The sequence below is a fragment of the Molothrus ater genome, chromosome 30 (assembly GCF_012460135.2).
Source record: "Molothrus ater isolate BHLD 08-10-18 breed brown headed cowbird chromosome 30, BPBGC_Mater_1.1, whole genome shotgun sequence".
In the NCBI taxonomy this organism is placed as follows: domain Eukaryota; kingdom Metazoa; phylum Chordata; class Aves; order Passeriformes; family Icteridae; genus Molothrus; species Molothrus ater.
In genome coordinates this window covers 78,622-98,343 of record NC_050507.2, presented here as the reverse complement: position 1 = coordinate 98,343, position 19,722 = coordinate 78,622, and the positions used below count along the sequence as shown (strand labels likewise).

The following is a 19,722-nucleotide window of genomic DNA, read 5'->3' as shown; positions in this document are numbered from 1 at the left end:
TGCTCCGCTCCTCTTCCCACCGGCCCCGCGGAGGCTCCCATGGGGCGCCCAGGTGGGTGCAGGGGGGCACAGCCGGGGCTGGGGGGGCCCTTCTGGGGAGGTTCAGCGTTCAGAGCCCCCCCTGGTGCGAGGTGTCCCCGGCAGGTCCCCAGAACCTGACCTGCGTGTCCTACAAGCACCCGAGCGTGCGGGGCGCGCTGGGCGACGCGGGCGGGGCGGCGGCCGGCGCCGTGCGCTGCCCCCCCGGGCAGTGCTGCGTGGGCATCTGGAACCGCAGCCACGCTCTGGTGCAGGGTGAGACCCCCGGGACCCCCGGCTCAGGGCAGGGGAAAGGGGGAGACCCCCGGGACCCCCGGCTCTGGGCAGGGGAAAGGGGGGCTGCGCTTTGAGCCTGCCCCAGGCGGGGTTGGAGGGGCAGAAGGGGATGGGGGAGGATGGAGGGGACTGGTCCTGCCCGGGGGGATTTTGGGGTAGGATGGAGAGCCTGGTTCTGCCCCAGGGGGATTTTGGGGTAGGATGGAGAGCCTGGTTCTGCCCCAGGGGGATTTTGGGGTAGGATGGAGAGCCTGGTTCTGCCCTGGAGGGATTTTGGGGTAGGATGGAGAGCCTGGTTCTGCCCCAGGGGGATTTTGGGGGAGGATGGAGAGGTTGGTTCTGCCCCAGGGGGGGATTTGGAGGGATAGAAGGGGCTGGGGCAGGACTGAGGGCTTCAGTGCTGCCCTGGGGGGGTTTGGGGAGGCAAAAGGGGTCGGATCGGGGCCGGGGGGCAGGAGCAGAGGCTGATCCGGGCCAGGGGGGATTGGGGAGGTTCTGGTCCCTCCCCAGCGGCCGCCTTGGCCTTGGCCTTGAGCAGCGGCGGCGGCGGCGCCGGGGAGGAGCCGCTGCGGGGGGGTCCCACCTGTCCCCTGCCCCCCCCGTGTGACCGCGCCGCTGTCCCCAGGCTGCTGGGGGGGGCGGGGGGACGCCTGTCCCTCGGCCACCTGCGCGCCCAGCCCCGCGGGCCACCCGGGCAGCTCCGTGCTGCTGTGCCTGTGCCGCGGCCACCTCTGCAACGGCAACGCCACCGGCGCCGCGGCGGCCGCCGGGGGGCCCCGCCCGGGCCCAGGTACGGGGCCGGGGGGTTCTGGGGGCACGGGGGAAGCCATGGGATCCCCTAAAGTGTCCCCCACCACCACCCCGGACACCCGGGGGCTCAGCGGGGCTCCGTGTCACCTCAGTCTCTGTCCCCAGTACCCGGCCGGGGGGGGTCCGCGGGGACCCTGTGGCTGCTGGGCGCCAGCCCCCTCCTCCTCATCCTCCTCATCTGTCTGGGCGTCCTCGGTAGGGGCAGGGACACGGCGGGGACGGGGGGACCCCCGGGCACAGCCGGCCCCTACCCCATGTCCCCTGGGTGTCCCCAAAGGCCGCATCTCTGGTGTTCCCAGAGTGGGGGTCTGCCGGGGTGGAGGGGGGGGGTCCCCAATGTTGTGTCACCCTGTCCCTGGGGCGGGGGTCCCTGGCGTCCTTGTGACCCCCTGGGGTGGGGTGTCCCAGGTGGGGTGTCCCGGGTGGGGTGTCCCAGGTGGGGTGTCCCCCGGGATGCCACATCCCCCATGTCCCCTGCCTGGCGAGGGGGGGCTGTTGGTCCCTGGTGTCCCCAGGTCCCGTGTCCCTGATTTGGGGGGGTTCCTGTGGGGGGGTCCCCGGATCGGGGTGTCCCTGGTGTCCCCCATCCAGGACTGCGCCGGACGAGGGCCCGCACGGGGCAGCCACCGCGGGGGGGACGGAGAATCGGGGTCCCCCCCCCGGAGCCCCCCAGCCCGGACCTGCCTGCGCTGCACTTCCTGCAGGTGCGGGGCACCCCCGGGGCGGGGAACACCCACGCGGGGACCCTAACGGGGCGGGGGACACGCACGGGGCGAGGGACACCCCCCGGGAGACACCCACCATGGGGGGAGGGACACCCAACAGGGGCACCCAGGTGGGAGGGCAGAGGAGGGGGTGGCGCTGGGAGGGGGCACCCATATGGGGAGGGGACGTGGGGACACCCATGGCAGAGGGGGCATCAGTCCGGGGGGGGCACAACAGCTCTGAGGGACCCCCAAAGGTGGTCCCTGAGTGGGGGTGCCGGGGCTCGGGGACACCCGGTGCCAGCCGTGTCCCCTGTGCGTGTCCCCGCCGCGGGGCAGGTGCTGCAGTCCGGGCGCTTCTCGGCCGTGTGGCGGGGCACGCTGCGCCAGCGGCCCGTGGCCATCAAGGCGTTCGCGGCCGGGGCCGGCCGGAGGTTCGCGGCCGAACGCGCCGTGCACTCGCTGCCGCTGATGGAGCACGAGAACGTGGCCAGGCTGCTGCACACCCGGGAGGCCGCGCCCCGAGCCCGCGGGGGGCTCCTGGTGCTGCAGCTCTACCCGGCCGTGGGTCACCCCGGGGGCTGGGGGGGACCGGGATGGGGGTAGCGGGAGTTTGGGGGGCTCAGGGGATAACAGGGGTGGGTGTAACAGGAGCTTGGGGGTATGAGGGGTACAGGGAGGGGGGTAACAGGAGTCTGGGGGGTTCAAGGGGTACGGGAGTAATGGGGGCTCGGGGGGCTCGGTTGTGACGGGGATTTGGGGGGCTCGGGGTGTGCAAGGGATTGAGGGGCCTCAGGGGGGTGCGTGGGACAGTCAGGGAGCACAGGGATGGGGATGGGGGCCGGTGGGGGGAGATATGTGGGAGATCCTGGGGGGTGCCCCACGTCCCCACTCGTGTCCCTCACGGGTCCCCAGGGCTCCCTGCGCCACTTCCTGGGGCAGCACGTGGGGACCTGGGCGGGCAGCGTGCGCCTGGCGCTGTCCCTGGCCCGCGGCCTGGCCTTCCTGCACCAGGAGCTGTGGCGTGACGGTGAGGACGGCACCCCCGGTGTCCCCTGTCCCCCTGCCCTGTCCCTGCCCTGTCCCTCCCGTGACCCTCGGTGTCCCCAGGGCTGTACAAGCCCAGCGTGGTGCACCGGGACCTGAGCAGCCAGAACGTGCTGGTGCGGGAGGACGGCACCTGCGCCATTGGCGACTTCGGGCTGGCGCTGGCGCTGCCACCGCGCGCCCAGGACAGCGCCAGCAGCCGGCACAGCGTGGCCATCCGCAAGGTGACAGGGGGACAGGGGGGACAGGGGGGACAGGGGTGGGATGGCATGGCATGGCATGGCATGGCCTGGCATGGGAAGGTGACAGCCCTGGGTTGGGGATGGCACCCCAGATGTCGCTGGCAGTGTGGGCTGTGGCTGCCAGCTGAGCCTGTCCTTGGCATGGAGGCCCAGTGGCCCTGGTGGTCCTGGTAGCCCTGGTGGCTCTGGTGGCCCCGGTGGCCCCAGCAGCCCCGGTGGCCCCGAGCCCCCGCTCAGGGCCTGGTGTGGCGCAGGCGGGCACGCAGCGGTACCTGGCACCCGAGATCCTGGATGAGAGCCTGGACCTGCGGGCCTGGGGCCGGGCGCTGCGCCAGGCCGACGTCTACGCGCTGGGGCTGCTGCTCTGGGAGATCCTGTCCCGCTGCCAGGCCCTGAGCCCCGGTGAGCCCCGCGGGTCCCCCCGCGCTGCCCGCGGCCCCCCGGCCCCGCTGACCCCCGGCCGCCCCGCCCGCAGGAGCCCCGGTGCCGCCGTTCCGGCTGGCCTACGAGGCCGAGCTGGGCTCCAGCCCCAGCGGGGCTCAGCTGCGCCGCTTGGCCGCGGACGAGAGGCGGCGGCCGCTCATCCCCCCGGCCTGGCACCGCACCCCGCAGGTCAGAGCCCCGGGACCCCCCCGGGTGGGCGCGGGCAGGGGTGACCCGCAGGGGGCCGGGGGTCCGAGGGGGCGTCCCTGCCTGGGTACCCGGGGGCGTTTCGGGTACCCGGGGGTGTTTGGGGGGGTCGCTGCCCAGGGGTCCCCTCCGCGCTGGAGCGATGGTGCTGAGGGCACCGGGGGCTGTCCCCGTTCGGGTGACATCCCCGGGTGACATCCCCGGGTGACCCGGGTGGGTGGGGGTCCCACAGGCCGGGGGGGCTCTGCCGGAGCTGCTGGAGGATTGCTGGGACCCGGACCCCGAGGCGCGGCTCTCGGCCGAGCGGGCGCTGCAGCGGCTCCAGCGCTTGGCCGCGGGGCCCGCACCGGCCCCGGGGGACCCCGGCCCAGCGGCCGCCCCCGGCCAGGTGCGTGCGGGGAAACTGAGGCACGGGGCGGGCAGGGGGACATCGGGACGCGGGAGGGAGGGGGCAGGACCAGGCCCCGCCCCCGGGGAGGAGCCCGCCATAAGCCCTTGCCCCCGGTTAAGCCCCGCCCCCGCTTCCTGCCGGGAGGGGCCGCGGCCGGAGCGAAGGTGGGAGCGAAGTCCCAGGACCCCCCGTGCACCCCAAACCCCAAATCCCCCCCGCACCCGAAACCGTCCGACTCCTCTGCAGCTCCCCCGCCGCCCGGCTCGATCCAGTCCCGGGGGGGCCCCCCAAACCCCCTGACTCAGTTTCCCCTGGGTGCCTGGGGGGGTTCGGGGGGTCCCCGCTCACCCACGGTGCCCCCCCAGGTCCTGGAGTCTCCCGCCATGTGGAACCCTGGTGCAGGTACAGGGGGACACCCCAAACTGGGGGGGCTGCCTTGACCCCCCCCGGGGTCAGACCCCCCCCTCAATCTCCGCCTTTTTCCCCCCCAGGACAGCCGCCCCCTCCCAACCCCGCGTACCCCCCGAACCCCACGTACCCCCCCCAGGTCCCACCCCCCAACCCCGTGTACCCCCCGCCCGCGGCGCCCCCCAACCCGCTGGGGGGGCCAGGGCAGCCCCCGTACCCCGCTGGGCCCCCCCCGTACCCCCCGGGGCCGCCTCTGGCCCCCTCGGGCCCCCCCTTGGGCCCCCCCCTGCCGCAGCCCCCCCACCCGGGGGTGCTCCCCCACCCGGGGGTGCTCCCCTCGCTCCCCCCCGGGCTGGACAAGAAGGCGGCGAAGAAGATGAAGAAGAGGATGAAGAAGGCTCACAAGAAGCACAAGGTGGGGGAGACCCGGGGGGGGACACAGGGGGTCACCCCCAGCCCCCCTCGGGGGCTCATGGCTCTGCTATCCCCCCCAGCGCTCTTCGTCCTCGTCCTCGTCCTCCTCCTCCAGCAGCTCCGACTGAGGCACCCGCAGGACCCCCCAGAATCACCTGGGACCACCAGGAACCACCTGGACTCTCTTGGGACCCCCCAGGACCCCCATCCTGTCCCCCGTCCCCTACTGCCGGGGGCGTCCCGGGTTGTCCCCCCTGTCCCCCAATAAAGCTCTGGGACACCCCAAAGTGCGTCAGCGTCTCCTTCGTGCCGAGGGGGCCTGGGCTTGGGGGGGACACAAACCGCGGGCTGCCCTGTGTCCCCCTGCCCCTATTGCCCCCCAGCCCTTCCTATTGCCCCCCACTTGCCCCATAGCTCCCATACACAATTCTAGGACATTTTTATTCGCTCCCCTTTACCCCTATTTCCCCCAGAGCTCCCCCAGTGCCCCCATTGCTGCCCCATTGCCCCCCAGGCCCCTCCAGTGCCCCCCAGTTCCCCCCCATTGCCCCAGTCCCCTCCCGGACCTCCCCGAAGCACGGGGGCGCTGTGCGGGGCGGCGGCCGCTCCGTCCCGCCCCGCGCGCGCCGTGCGTTTCCGGGTCGGGGCGGGTGTAAATCGGGCCGCGCCCGCCGCCCCCTCCCAGACCCGCGGCCGCCGCAGCCGGAGCAGCCGCGCCCGCGCCGCCGCCGCCGCCATCCCGCGCGCCCGCCCGCCGCGCTCCCTCCCCGCCTCCCCCCCCCTCCCTCCCGCCCTCCCTCCTCCCGCTCCGCCCGGAGCGCCCTTCGCCCAACGCCGTTACCGGCGCCGACACAGGTAGGCCCGACCCCCCGCCCCCCCCCCCCCCCCCCATCGCCCCCCCACCGCCGTCCCCCGGCCCTCCCCGCGGGCCCCCCGCGCCCCCCCGGCCGCCATCCGGGTCCGATCCCCCCCGGGCCGGGCCCTCAGCGCGGCCCCCCCGCCGCCCCCCCGCCGGCCGCGCCCTCACGGCGCCCGCGGCCTGCGCGGCCTGTGCGGCCTGTGCGGCCCGCGCGCCCCGCGCCGCCGGCCGGGGGCACAAACGGCCCCGGGAGGCTCGGGGGCCGCTGCTGCCGCCTCCCGCCGCCCCCCCCGCGGCTCCCCCCCCCCGCCGGAACCGGGCAGGGGGGGTTCGGGGCGCCGCGTGCGTCACATGGCGCCGCCGCCCCCCGCCCGGGCCGGCTGCGGGGGGGCCCCGAGGGGCGTGGGGAGAATTTTTTTTTTCTTTCTTTCTACTCCGTTTTCTTGGAGTTTGATTTTTTGATTTTCTTTTCTTTTAGTTTTTTTTTTTTCTTTTCCCGCCCGGGCCCGATTTTTCCGCCATCCCGCGCTGTTGTTTTCCCCCCGCCGGAGCGGGAAGGGGGCGCACGGACGGGCCTGCGCGGGGCCGCCGCCCCCCCGGGGGATCCGGGTCTTCCCCCCGGGCCTGCCCGGAGCCGAACAGTGTGGTGCCCGGTTCAGAGCGGGTTCGGAGCCCCGGGTCGGTGCCGCCGCCCGGTCCGGGATGCAGAGGCCCATTTTTCCCCCCGCTCCCCGCGGCCCTCCCGCTCTCCCGGCGCTTGGCCGCTTCCCCCCGCCGGGCTCCGAGCCCCGTTCGGAGCCGCCGGCCCGGAATCCCCTTCACCCGCCTTGTGATCGGGCCCCATCCGGGGGCTCCATCGCAACTCGGGGTCGCTCCGGGACAGCCGCTCCGCTCCCCCCGGCCCGGCTTGGAGCCGGGACTCCCTGCCCGGTTCCCCCCCCCCATCCGCCCCGCAGGGCTGAGCTGGCTCCGGTGCCGCGTCCCCGCCTCAGGGACGGGCTCGTTTCAGAGCCGCGTCCCCGCCGCAGCAGCCGCGTCCCCGGCTTTGGGACGGAGGTGCCGGGGGCGGGGGGATCCGGCGCGGGGCCGAGCTCGGGGAAGTTTCCCTGCGGAAAGGCCTCGCCGAGAGCCCGGCCCGGGCCCGCGTCACCCCCGGCGGGGCCGCTCGGCCGCTTTTGTCCCCGGGACGGGCCCGGGCTGCCGGGGCGGGCGGGCTCGGGGCCCGTTTCGCCCTCGCCCCGCTGTCGGAGCTGCGATCCCGGACTCCGCTCCCCGAACCGGCGAATGCCGGGCCGGTCTCATGCAGGCCGCGGCAAAGCCCTTGGGTGCCAGCGAGGCAGCGCGGCCCCGGGCCTGCCTCGGCCGTGGTTAAACTTTGATGAGGCATAAGCGGCGGCCGAAATGGGAGTTTATTTACCGGATTCCTATGAAAAGCTCGGCTGGGGCCGGCCGGGCTGTTTTGCAACCGCTGCCGACTCAGGTGGTTTGAAACCTGATCGTGCGCTCATGTGGCCTTATCTGGGTCTGAGGGAATCGCCTCGGAACCTGCTCCGGGGGGCCCCGCGCGGGCTCGGGAACGCCGATGCCGTTTATTTTCTCCACAATCCCGGCTGTCCAGCGGGCCGAACCCCTGCGACTGGGGTGCCTGCTCCCATCGGGCAGCTGCAGGAAGATTTGGGCTGGGAAGAGTGTGGGGCTCGCAGGGAACAGCGGCTTCCCCGGATCTGTAGGGACCACGATTAGTCCTCAGTGTCCCCTCGGCATCCCTGGTTGTGTCCAGGAACCATTTGTGTCCCCAGTGCTACCGGGGGTCACCCTGAAGTATTCAGCTGTCCCTCAGGGAAACCCCTGCAAGGAGCAGGGCTGGGAGGAGGCAGGGGCTGAGCAGGACCCTCATGACCCCAAGAGTTGCTGGTTCCAGGTGGGATCGGGCCAGTTCAGCTCTGGAAATTCATAGGAGGAGGAGCCAAACCACCACGGATTGTCCCAACACTTCAAGGGGTGATTTGAGGGGCGCAGCAGCACAGGGAGGCTGGAATCCTGCCTGGACAGGCTGGGGGGGATTGGCAGAGCCCCTCAGGTCGCAGCCCCCCACTCACGCAGCCCCTCTCCCCCCAGCCGAGGCCCGAGCGCTGCTGCAGCCTGAGCTGACCCCGCGCTGCCCACCATGGACACCGGAGTCATCGAAGGGGGTCTCAATGTCACGCTCACCATCCGGCTACTCATGCACGGCAAGGTTCGTGTCCCCATCCGCCTGCCTGGAGCCCTGGCCTGGCACGGGGTGGGCTGGGCGCTTCCGTGGGGTCTCCTGGAGCTGCTGTGGGGCTAGGAATGTGCTGCAGGTGCCTGGGCAGATCCTGGGGCGCACCCAGCAAAGGAAATAATTACTGGGGGGGGCAGAACGACTTAATGGGAGTGAAGGTGGGAACAAGATCAGCACAACTGGGTTAAACCCCGGTTATCTGAGGGGCAGAACTCAAGTGCTCAGGAGCTTGTTTTGACTGTGAAAAGAGCCGAGTTTAGGCTTGGGGCTCCAGGAGTTTTTAAAACGCTGACTAACGGTGCTTTTGTTTCCATCCCAGGAGGTGGGAAGCATCATTGGGAAGGTAAGTGAGGAACAAACTCCCCTAGCCCTGCCTTTCCCCTTCTCTCCGTCCCGCTCCCTCCCTCCCTGCCCACCCGCCGCGGCGCTGACGCCTCTCTCCCTTCTCTGTTCCCTCACAGAAAGGGGAGTCGGTGAAGAAGATGCGTGAGGAGGTGAGTGCCGGCAGCGGGGCAGGATGGCGGGCCTGGCGCGGGCTCCGCGGGCGGCGCGGCGGCGGCATGGCGCGGGGAATGCCGGGAGCTGTGGGCAGGCGCGGCAGGAAGCCGAGGAGGAGAAGATGGCTGCCCGAGCCGAGGGAGGGGAGGGGAGGAGGAGGAGGAGGGAGGGCTCTGTCCCCGGCGGGGGATCCGCAGGAATCCCGGGCACTGAGGTGGCGTTTGCCTCCCCGTAGAGCGGAGCTCGCATCAACATCTCGGAAGGGAACTGCCCCGAGCGGATCATCACCCTGGCGGGACCCACCAACGCCATCTTCAAAGCTTTTGCGATGATCATTGACAAACTGGAAGAGGTGTGTCCACGGCCCCCTGCAGTCATTGCCCCGTTTATCCCTTGTCTCTGGCAGAGCTGACCCCGGCGTGGCCCCGGGGGGCCCAGGGCTGCTGTTCTGCATGGGCAGCCGGCGTCTCCCTGCCTGGCCCCGATCTTTGTCCGGTGCCGTGCTGGGGCAAGGTCCAGGCAGTGCTGGAGCCAGGGCTCCGCAGGGACTTCCTGCCCACAGCGTGGAGCAGAGCGGGGCTTGGAATCCCCCTGGCTCTGCTGGTGCTGGTGCCACTTCCCCCCAGCACACGCCAGGGCTCAGCTCTCTCCCCGGCCCTGCCAGGGAGGAAATGGGGCTGCAGGAGCTGCATCGTGTCCCTGGTCCTGTTAAATCAGTGACTTCCAGGGAGGATTTTGCTGCTACATAACCTGGATCTTGCAGGTGTTAGAGCCTGCTCTCAGGGCTTGATGTTGAGATTTCTGGATTGGAGGGAGCAGGAGTTGGGAGTGCTCCTCGCCTGGTGTGGGGCAGAGCTCTGTGGCCCTCACCTTGCTTGTGGTGGTACAAATTCTATTGCCCTTTAGATTTGGGACACTGCCCAGGGACAAACAAGCCTGTGCTGGCAGCTGTGTCCCCAAACTCCCCTGCCCTCGCTGCAGCGTAAAGGCTGCAGGGCTTGGAGCTGTTAGTGCCGAATGCAGGGAGCCAGAGTCCTCCACGGGCTGCGTGGCTCTGCAGCGCTCCGGGCACCGGCCTTGGAGCTGAAGCTTTGCTTTAGTAGGTCAGTTGAGCCCTGGCCTTGTGCCTCCCCTCCCCCTGCCAGCACATGACCGCTGTAATCGGCGCCGGGATTGTTTTTCCCGGAGCTGCTGCCTTGATCCCTGGTGCAGAGGGAGGCTCTGTGCTGACCCTGGAGCCGTGGAGTCCCCGAGCCCCCTCCAGCACCAGTTCCTGCTTGGCTGAGGTGGCACCCAGCCTGGGCCAGTGCCTAAACCCATTTCCATTGAGGCAGCAGAGTTTGGCTGCTGCTTCCCCAAAATACATCTGTGTTTTTTCTGGGCTGCTGAGCGAGTCCTGGGAAAGCCCCGAGGTCACCTTGGCCTCGGCTGCCTGGTGCCAGCGTCACCTCCCTGTCCCTGTGCCGGGCACGTCCCCAGCGCGTGCCGTCACCGCAGGGCTGAGCCCTCAACACCTCCTCTTCCTCGCAGGACATCAGCAGCTCCATGACCAACAGCACAGCTGCCAGCCGGCCCCCGGTCACCCTCCGGCTCGTGGTGCCCGCCAGCCAGTGCGGGTCCCTCATTGGCAAAGGAGGCTGCAAGATCAAGGAGATCCGAGAGGTGCGTGCTGCCCAGCCCGTGGGGACCCACGGGGGTTCGGGTGTCCCTGAGGCAAATCCCTGTGTTGTCCCTGCCCATGGGATGTGGCACCACTGGGAGTTTTCGGTGCTCCCTGTATTTTAGTGCTTGGCAGACTGAGACTCAGGCCAGACTCTTCTCTGCCTGGTGCTATCTCTCACAGACTGGGGTTCCTGCTCCCCCCTTCCCATGGCTCCTGATCGCCCTCTCCCCAGCCTTTTCTCAGATTTTGGAGAGGGAGATGGGCTCCAGGCCAGCGCTGCCCTTGGCCATGCCATTTAGCACTGGGTGCTGTTAGATTAACTCTGCTGGCTTGGCTTGGGTTACAGGGACAGGGCTGAGGCCAGGTCCCCCTCTGCTGCCTCAGGCTCCTGGTGACCGAATTGTATCTAGCTGGGATTAAAGGACTTTATTTTGGGGGCAGGAGGATCTGGGGGGGCAGTTTTGGCTATGTATAACCAGGCACAGGGTTGGTCACGGAGGTCTCAGCCCTGCCCGGGGTCTGACGGGCTATTTTTAACCCTCGACTTGGCAGAGCACGGGGGCACAGGTCCAGGTGGCAGGGGACATGCTGCCCAACTCGACTGAGCGAGCCATCACCATCGCTGGGATCCCACAGTCCATCATCGAGTGCGTCAAACAGATCTGCGTCGTCATGCTTGAGGTAGGGCCCCTCCCCGGGCCTGTCCCTGGGAGTTGGTGCTGCAGGGGATCCTGCTGCCCTTGGAGGGGTGGAAGTGCTGGGGAGGGAGAAGAAAGGAGCCTCTGGGGGATAAAGGGATAGCTGGGGATTACAGCCTCATCCAGGTGAGGCTCGGAGCTGCTTAAAACCGGGGTCGAGCAGGGCCTCGAGAGCAGCTCATGGTGTCACCCACGGCCCTGCTGTGCTGCTGGGTGTCGTCCCTCGGCCCTGTGCCCAGGGTGGGGAGGAAGTCTCGCTGCCCTGGGTCAGCAGAGGGCCAGCTGGAGGTGCAGAGCAGAGCCCCGGGGGTGTGGGCTGTGGGGAGGGGGCTGCCAGTGCCAGCGGCGCGAGGTGCCTGACCTGTCCTCCCTGCCTGTCACGCAGTCTCCCCCGAAGGGTGTCACCATCCCGTACCGACCCAAGCCATCCAGCTCTCCCGTCATCTTTGCAGGCGGCCAGGTAAGGCCTCTCCTCTGCTCCTGGGGTGCGGGGTGGGCAGCGAGGGCGGGCAGGGGTCGTTCCGAGCTGCCAGCGCGCCCCGGCCGCTCCGCGTGCCCGTCACCCACGCTGTGCCCTCGGCCCCAAGGGCTCTGCTGGGCCTCGGCCCCCTGCCCCTGCTGCGGGAGGGCAGCAGGCAAAGAAAACGGCCGATTTGGGAGGAGAGGGTGCTGGAAAACACTCCTGAATTAACCGGCCAAAAAATCCGTTTGCCAGTGTGGTGGCGGCAGTGGGGGCTTGAACGGGGCCGAGCTGCCTAAGCCGGGCTCTGCCCCCCTGCCCCGGGCTGGCTCCAAGGACTCGCTGTGACCTCTGTGGGTGACTGGCCCGGAGGTTGGGGGTTCTCTGCTCTCTGCCAGTGGTTATTGGGGTGCAAAGGCTCAGCCTGTGCCGCGGGTAGGGTTGGGGTGTGCAAAGGCTTCGTCTCTCAGGAGGGGAGGGTGTCAGATAGGAGTAGTGTCAGGTGACTGGGCTTTAGTTCCTCCTGCGCTGAGCTGGGCAGTGGCCCGAGCCCTGCCCCGAGCCACCTTACAGGGGACAGGTGTCCCTTGGATCCTGTCCCGCTGTAACGGGCCCGGGTGCGGGTCAGCTGCTCCCACCCTGCGCCCCTGGGGCTGCCCCAACGCTCGGAGAGACCATGGCGACAACGCATCCGCTGCCTTCCTGTGCCAGGGACGCCCCTCGGGGTGGGCAGGGCCTGGCTTGGTCAGTGGGGGCCTCAGTAGGCAGGGAAGGGGGTCAGGGAAGGGGTGTAGCTGCTGCCGGCCTCCCCGAGAGCCAGGCCTGACTCCGCTCTCCCAGCCCCGCCACGCTTGTTCTGGGGACGGAGCTGCCGCCGTCCCCTTCCTCCCCACCCCTGCCCCTCTCCCTGCCTCTTCCTCCCCACCTGAACCCGGTCAGCCCCCCCCTCCCGCCTCCCCGACGGCTTCTCCCGCCGCTCTGCACCGGGGGCAGCCCCCGCGCCCCGGCCAGCGGCGGGGCGGGAGCCGGCCCCCTCCCCGTTAGAGCAGTGAGGAGCAGGCTTCCACAGCCACGCATCTCTTCCCTCCCCTTGCCCCTCTTCTCCCCTTCCTTCCTTCTTTCCGCCCCCGTCCCCGGCCCAGGCCCGCAGCGGCCCCCGGGCCCCGCTCCCGGTGGGCCTTGCGCTCTCTGTCTGCAGCTCAGAGTCGCGCGTAGAGCAGGGCGAGCCCTCGATCAGCACTGAGCTAATGTGGATGTTGAGTTTGGTGTTAGCGAAAGGTTTCGGATTGACAGCCCTGGAGACTGAAGTCCTCTAATTTATCCACAGGACAGGTACAGCAGCGGCAGTGCGAGCTACCCCCACACCGCCCCATCCATGTGCCTCAACTCTGACTTGGAGGGACCACCTCAGGAGGTGAGAGGGGAGTTCAGTCTCCACGGCCCGTTCAATCCTTGGCCTCTCTGAGACTGCCAACAAGGGTGGCATCCCTGTCCCCGTCCCCCAAAACCGACAACGGTGGCTTTTTGTGCTGTGGACTCCTGTCCACTGGGAACTGGACTCTGAGCCCACCAACCTCTCCTCACGCAGGCCACCCGGCAGCCACTGCATGGCAACGAACTTGGGCCAATTCCAGCCTGGGCTGCAGTTCTTCCGGTGACCTGGAAGTGAGGCTGTGTACCCCCCTCTCCCCCTCCTCTCCCACCCGCCCCCACCTGCCCGGCCCCCCCAGACCTCCCCAAACCTTAGCCAGCCAGGCCCCAGCCAGTGCCTCGCCCTTTCTGGGTAGCTTCAGGAGGAATCTGGAGTGTGTGGCTGTCCCCTGTAACCTCGGGGACACGGAGTTGTGGCAGGTCAGGCCCTCGCCTCGTTCCCCTCCGAGCACTGGGCCGTGTGAGCAGTGGTAGCCAGCGCCAGCACTGACCTGTAGCTTGCCCGGCGACGTTGTCCTAGGCGTGTGGAGTGACGAGAGGACTCGGAACGGGGCAAAACTTTTTTTTTGGGGGTGGGAGGGGAGGCGGGGGAGCTGCCGGGCCGGGGCAGAGAGGGGCCAGGAGCAGCAGCAGGGCCGGCGGGGGCGTTGGATCCTCCCTGCCTGCGCGGGGGCGCAGGGATAGCAGCATTGTCGGACTCACCACACCATAACATCTTCATCAAGATCCCAGCCGTTCTCTTGTTGGTTTTTTTTTTTTTTTTCCTTTTTTCTTTTTCTTTTTTTTTTTTTCCTTATTTTTTGTCTGCCACCTTTTTTTTGGGGGGGGGACGGCACCGATTCTGCCCACCCCCTCCCCGTACCCGCCACGTCAGGCCAATTCGAGTAACCGCCAGCCTAGAAACTGCTTGTGACAGCATTTATCCGTCCCCGCCTCTCCTGCCCCACTTCCCTCGCCCCGGAGAACTCTCCACCTTGGCTCTCTGACTTCCTGGCTAGTTGAAATCTGTCTGTCCCTGGGTGGCTGTCCGATGGTTGTTAATAGGACTGTTTTCCTCCTTTTGTAGGCCTATACCATTCAAGGACAGTATGCCATTCCACAGCCAGATGTAAGTTTTTATTTACAACTTCTTGTCTTGAAATCCACCCTTTTCCTCCCCCACCTTCCAAAAAATTTTCTCCATGCTTTCTCCACTCGAGCTGGCTCAGCTTGGGGCTGAATACTCGATCTGATCTGAGCTCCCCAGAACCTCCCCCCCCCCCAAAAAAAACCACTCACCCCCCTCAGCTGGCCCTCCTGCAGCCAGCTCCATCTGGCCTCAGATCTCTCCTTGGATCCTCCCCCACCTCCTCTCTGACACTTCCCTCCTCCTTGTATTTTTTTTCCGAACCCACCTCTCCCTGGCTTGGCATTTCACACCAGCTCTGGCTTTTCCTTTGCCCCCCCGCCCCCCCCCCAATTTGGCACGAGAACGGCCCCCCCCAGCCAGCACGCGGTGGCCGTGTCCCCACGGTGGCTCTCCCGGGGCAGGGGACAGCTGGCCCGGCGAGCGGGCGCAGGTGGCAGTCGGGGAGGGGGGTTGGCCCCGGCCCAGCCCGGCGGGGCCGCCCGGGAGCGGAGGGCCCATCCCAGCGGCGGCCGGCGCTGTCGGACACCTCCATCCTCTGGCACCCATCCTCATCCCGTAGGGGCTGCTCTCTGCTCCTGGCACCTGTAGGGCAGCGAGGGGGGTCTGGCGCGGGGGACGGGGGCTCCGAGGAAGCCGGGCCGGCGCGGCGGAGCCGAGCGCGCTCCGTGCCCGCGCCCTGCGCTCCCCGCCGTGCCCCGGGCACCCGCTCCCTCCTCCCGCTCCTCTCTGCTTCTGTTCCTGCGCTGCTCCAGCCCTCGCTGCACCGGGGGGGTGGGCACAGCCCCCAGCCCGCCGTGGCCGGGCCGTGGCAGCGCGCGGGGGCCGGGGTGGGCGCGGGGCCGCGTCCGTGCGGGTGCGCGCGGCGAGTGCTGCCCCCGGCCCTGGGAAATGGCTAACGCCAGCCTCTCTCTCTCTCTCTCTTTCTCCCTCTCCCTGTCTTCCCTTGTCCCTCCTTTAGCTGACCAAGCTGCACCAGTTGGCAATGCAACAGTCACACTTTCCAATGTCTCATGGCAACACTGGATTCAGTGGTATGAAAACTCCTTCTCTCCGTGTGCGTTCGCGCGCGGCCGCGGCCCAGCCCCGCCCGGGGGCCGAGCTCACACAAACCTAACCCCAAACGCTGCCCGGGCCCGGCCAGGTAATAACCACTGCTCTTGGGACGTGTCTGGGGCCGCAGGGACAGGGCCTCCAGCTCTCCATCCGTCCGCCCACGCTGCTGCCCTCCCTCCCTGCCTGCCTGGTGCTCGCAGCTGCGCCAGCGCCCTGGGAGCCCCCGCCCGCAGCACCCGCTCTCTCCCCTCCGGCTGCTCCAGGCCCACAGCAGGCAACTGCTGACTGCGCCAGATTCACTGCGGATTCGCTAAGATGGCTGGAAAACAACCAAGCCACCTAAAAAAAGAAAAAAGAAAGAAAAAAAATCCAAATTACCCATTTGGAGCTCTAAACTAAACTTGAGACAGCCAAACTCATTGTGACTTGTATCTTAACAGGCGTTGACTCCAGCTCTGCAGAGGTGAAAGGCTATTGGGGTAATGATCCAAACACACCATCTGTAGTTACTCTGTTGTGTATTGATGCTGACCGGGGTCTCATTCTCCCTGATAGATGCTGCCCGGATGGGGGGGAAAGGGGTTGAGGGGAGCCCCAGAAGGGCTGGAGGTGCAGCCTGGCTCAGCTGCCTGGGCCCTGGAGCACAGCTGGATAGTGGAGAGCAGCAGGACTGGGTGGAGGCTCGGCTGTCCCAGCGAGCTGTGGGCCCCAAGCTTTGACCTCCTCCCCACCCCAAAAAAAACCACGCAGAGGGGAGCAGCCTCCGGCTGAGGAGGTGCTGGAGCTGTCAGGAGCTAGAGCTGCCCCAGGAGTCGGGGGACAGCACTGGGTGTCACCTGCTGTGTCCCCCTGCCACAGCCCCAGTGAGCGCTTGAGGCCACCACCACTGCTCCCTCTCGCAGGGAGCGGGCTGGGGAAGGGGGGAGAAATGGAAAAGTGTGTTCAAAACACCCCAGGCACATGAGCTCAGCCCCGTGTGGGGTGTGAGCAGCCTCCCAGCCAGTGCCTGCCTTAGCACAGCCTTGCAGGGCAGCAGGGAGGAGGAGGAGGAGGAGGATGAGGGGAGCTCTGAAAGCCGGACCCAGAGTGGGAGTGGAGGGCGAGTGCCCGGCTGGAGCGCCCCGTGCCAGCCCCTGCTCTGGGACTGTCCCGCCTTGATGGAGGGGACGCAGGGGAGAGGCCTGGGGGTGACACAGGGAGGCAGGGCTGGGGAGCAGCGGGGCTGCAGGGCCCCCCCTGCCTGCTGTGCCCGCCCCGCCGGCTCCGAGCCCTCCCAGCAGCCTGAGCCTGGCAGCACTTGGGGTGCTGCACCCCCCGGCTGCCCCGCCCTCACCCGGGCCCCTCTCTCTGTCTCCGAGCAGGTTTGGATGCCTCTGCCCAAACCACCTCCCATGAACTCACCATTCCAAACGATGTGAGTATCCCGGGCCGTGGCTGCCCCTCGGCTCCCCAGGGTCTGCCCCTCTCACAAGGGCTCTGGGGTCTCTGGCCTTGCCTTTGAGGCTGTGGTGGGCTCGTGGCTGCGTCCCAAACCCCCTCCTCGGGCCACTCTGGCTGCGACTACGTCCCTTGTCCCCATTCCAGTGATCTTCAAGGCAATAAAGCCTTTTTTCAATCCCTTAACCCCCCCCTTTTCCAACTAACACCCCACTCCCAGGTATCCCATAATCCTGGGGCTGTTAAAATTGGAGGAGGCCTTTAAGGCCACCAAGTCCAGCTGTCCCCCACCAACTGTGTCCCCAAGGACGTGTGCCCATGTCCCCAAGGGCCACATCCTCACCGTTCATTTTGGACACGTCCAAAGATGGTGTCGTCCCCTCCCGCCCGGGACAGCCTGTGGGGCTGGGACAGCCTGTGGGGCTGGGACTTTCCCTGCAGGAATTTCCCCGCTGTCCCCCCTGGAGGTGGCAGGGCAGGGTGAGGCCGAGCTGACCCGGTTTCCTGTCCCTTCCCAGCTGATTGGCTGCATCATCGGGCGTCAGGGCGCCAAGATCAACGAGATCCGCCAGATGTCCGGGGCTCAGATCAAGATTGCCAACCCCGTGGAAGGCTCTACTGACAGGCAGGTGACCATAACTGGATCTGCAGCGAGCATCAGCCTGGCCCAGTATCTAATTAATGTCAGGTGAGTGCCAGGGCCTCGCCGTGCCCCCCTCCCTCCCTGCCCGTGCCCCGCATGAGGCAAGGCCTGTCCCTGTCCCCCCTCCGTCCCTGTGCCCTCCCGTGCCTGCTGTCCCTTCCCCGCTGCCACCCAGGGATGCTGCCGGGTGCGGAAGGGGCTGGGGGGAGCCTGGCTCTGCTGTGCCACCCCGAGGGGTGCCAGGAGGGGCTGCCCGGTCCTGTCCCGCTGCCATCCCAGCGCTGCTGGTGCTGCTGGCAGCACCTGGCTCTGCTCCGGGGCTGTCCTCTCGGTGTCCCCTGTCCCTGTTCCCTGCCTGGAGCTGGCAGTGGCATCTCCCGGCTGCTTGGGTTCGGGCTCCCTGGGCTGTGTCCCTGCTCCCTCCGCAGCAGCTGCTGGAGCTTTTCTCTGGACTTTGGCTCCTTCCTGGCGCTCGGGGATCCTCTGGGGGGTGTGGGGGTCCCATGTGCAGCCGGGCCAGGCCTGGCAGCACGATCCCTTCCCTCCCTCCCTCCTTCCCTCCCTCCTCCTCCTCCCCAGCTCGGCTCCTGCGCCGTTTTTGCTGTTTGTCCTGTGCTTTTTTTTCGCATTTTGTGCTGTTCCTTCCCTCCCACCCACACCCGTGTTTTTTTTTTTTTTTCTTTTTTATTTTTCTTTTTTTTCTTTTTTTTTTTTTGTTGTTGTTTTTCCTTTTCTCCTCTGTTACAGTTTAGAAAGCGCTAAACCCTCCTCCCAGGCAGCCTCCGTCACGATCCCTGACCACCTCAGCATCAACCTCTCTCAACCCTCCACCCCTTCTTCTTCTTCCTCCTCCACCACCACCCCCTCGCTCGCCACCGCGGGGGCCTCCGACGCGCCCTCCAGCCTCCCCAACCCTCTTCCGACTGCCCCTTGTGTCTCCAGTCTGCTTGGCATGAAACCTGTCCCTCTCCTGGCGCTAAATGTCGTGTCTGCGGCCAAAGGCGCCGCGGCGCCCGCCGTGCCCTGTGTCACTAACAAACTCAAAGCCGAGAAGCAAAGGTTTTCCCCGTACTGAGCCTGCTCCAGGGGGTGGCAGCACCAGGACCCCGGAGAGGAGACTTGCAACACCAGTTTTTTTTTTCCTTTTTTTTTTTATTCCTTTTTGGGTTTTTTTTTTTAAATTTTCCTTTGTACCGAGCTCGCGCTGCCGTGGCAGCAGCAGAGCTCTCCTTGCTGGCCGAGAGACTGTGTCCCCTTGTCCTGTGAGCGGTCACAACTCCTTCTCTGCCTGCCTCTAGTTGTTGCTTGTTATTTTTTTATTTTTTTTCCCATTTCTCCTCCTTTTCCCTTTTTTTTTTTTTTTTTTTTTTTTTTTTTTTTTTTTGAGTAGTTTGGGTGCAGCTGTGGGGTTTGGGGTGGGATAGGGGGCGGAGGGAGGGAAGGGACTCCGTGATTTTTTTGGGGGAGGGGGAACTGCATCCCCGGTGCCCTGGGGGCCTCACCTGTCCTCTCGTAACTGTCTGTACCTGTAATAAAGTTGCCACGGTGAGAATCTGCTCTGGTAGATCTGTGCCGCAGCGGGCCCGGCCCGGGGTCCCCTCTGCCTGCCTGGGGGGGTCCTCACCCCCACCCACAGCCCCAAGCTCAGCGAGGCCGAGCCCGGAGCCGCCATGGCCGGGCTGGGGGGGGCTGCCCCTGGGGGTCCCTGCTGGCCCAGGGCCCCCCTGCACCCCTGGGGTCCCTGCTGGAGGTGCCCCCCTTCCCTGCACCCCCCTCGTGTGCTGCCTCCTCCCTGCCCCGCCGGGGGCCGTGGATCTCCCCCTCCTCGAGCCCTCGGAGCAGAGCCCGCCCTGCTCGGCCCAGACCCCCAGCACCCCCAGACCCCTCCGGGCGGGGGGGCTTCTCCCTTCCCCGGCTGCTTCTGCACCCCCAGCCCCTCCCGAGGGGGGTCCCCGTGGGGCCCCTCTGCCCCCCGAGGGCGTCCCTCCCACCCCGTCTCGGCGCTGGGGGGTCCCTCTGACGCCCTTTTCTCGTTGCAGGCTCTCCTCGGAGACCGGGGGCATGGGCAGCAGTTAGGGGGGCCCCGGACCCCCCCGCCTCGCCATCCATCTGCGGCCCCTTAGCACCGACCCAGGTTTTAAACTAGTTTGTACATTTTCGGTTCCTCCAGCCTCGCGCCACTCACCAGGTTCAGTTTGTTTCAATTTTTTTGTTTTTTCGTTTTTGTTCTGTTTTTCGGGGTTATATTTTTTTTCCCCCCCTTCTCAAATTAAAAGCATTTTAATTCCTTCGTTCAGCTCTTAAAATTGCTGAACCCCAAATCTTAGTTTTATAAAGCTTCTCTCTCTCCTCTCCCCACCCTCCAGCACCTTCTCCCCTCCTTTCCCCGTTTTTTCGGCTCATGAAGTTTCTGTTTTTGTCATGAAATGTAAGAGTGGAAGAAAAACGAAAAAAAAGCAAAAAAAAACAAAAAAAAAACATTTCAGTTTAGTTCTGTAACGTCAGGAAATTTTTCAAAAAAAAAAACTGAATAAAAAGATGGACTGGAGCTTTTCCTTGTGAATAGAACCTGCAGGATATTTTGGTTAATGGATCTGCCTGTCTCAGTCTTTATTTAAAACCCCTCT

The 19,722-nt window shown here is 67.0% G+C and overlaps 3 protein-coding genes across 12 annotated transcripts; all 3 read left to right on the top strand.

The window, feature by feature from the left end:
- Positions 1 to 39: 39 nt before the first annotated feature.
- AMHR2 (anti-Mullerian hormone receptor type 2) lies at positions 40 to 4,678 on the top strand. The gene is made up of 12 exons (XM_036399737.2): positions 40 to 52; positions 145 to 294; positions 941 to 1,105; positions 1,231 to 1,320; positions 1,717 to 1,829; positions 2,169 to 2,393; positions 2,745 to 2,859; positions 2,940 to 3,100; positions 3,373 to 3,520; positions 3,594 to 3,730; positions 3,981 to 4,136; positions 4,505 to 4,678. The coding sequence occupies exons 1-12, from the start codon at positions 40 to 42 to the stop codon at positions 4,577 to 4,579; spliced, it is 1,548 nt and encodes a 515-aa protein (XP_036255630.1). The 3' UTR covers positions 4,580 to 4,678.
- LOC118697369 (proline-rich protein 13-like) lies at positions 4,433 to 5,248 on the top strand. Its single transcript, XM_054517712.1, has 3 exons — positions 4,433 to 4,541; positions 4,631 to 4,962; positions 5,042 to 5,248. The coding sequence occupies exons 1-3, from the start codon at positions 4,523 to 4,525 to the stop codon at positions 5,087 to 5,089; spliced, it is 399 nt and encodes a 132-aa protein (XP_054373687.1). The 5' UTR covers positions 4,433 to 4,522; the 3' UTR covers positions 5,090 to 5,248.
- Positions 5,249 to 5,668: 420 nt separating this feature from the next.
- Positions 5,669 to 19,688, top strand: PCBP2 (poly(rC) binding protein 2). Of its 10 annotated transcripts, none has more exons than XM_036399720.2 (15): positions 5,671 to 5,816; positions 7,939 to 8,056; positions 8,403 to 8,426; positions 8,545 to 8,577; positions 8,817 to 8,933; positions 10,112 to 10,243; positions 10,797 to 10,925; positions 11,328 to 11,402; positions 12,730 to 12,816; positions 13,900 to 13,941; positions 14,921 to 14,993; positions 15,456 to 15,494; positions 16,377 to 16,429; positions 16,971 to 17,140; positions 17,843 to 18,440. In XM_036399720.2, exons 2-15 carry the CDS (start codon positions 7,988 to 7,990, stop codon positions 18,168 to 18,170), a joined length of 1,371 nt encoding a protein of 456 aa, XP_036255613.1. In that variant the 5' UTR covers positions 5,671 to 5,816; positions 7,939 to 7,987; the 3' UTR covers positions 18,171 to 18,440. The 10 variants fall into 10 exon arrangements, with proteins under 10 accessions (XP_036255617.1, XP_036255618.1, XP_036255615.1 ...); XM_036399727.2 differs by lacking the exon at positions 17,843 to 18,440 and adding an exon at positions 19,135 to 19,688 and having other exon boundaries at positions 5,674 to 5,816; XM_036399724.2 differs by lacking the exon at positions 12,730 to 12,816 and having other exon boundaries at positions 5,669 to 5,816; positions 17,843 to 18,443.
- Positions 19,689 to 19,722: the final 34 nt, after the last annotated feature.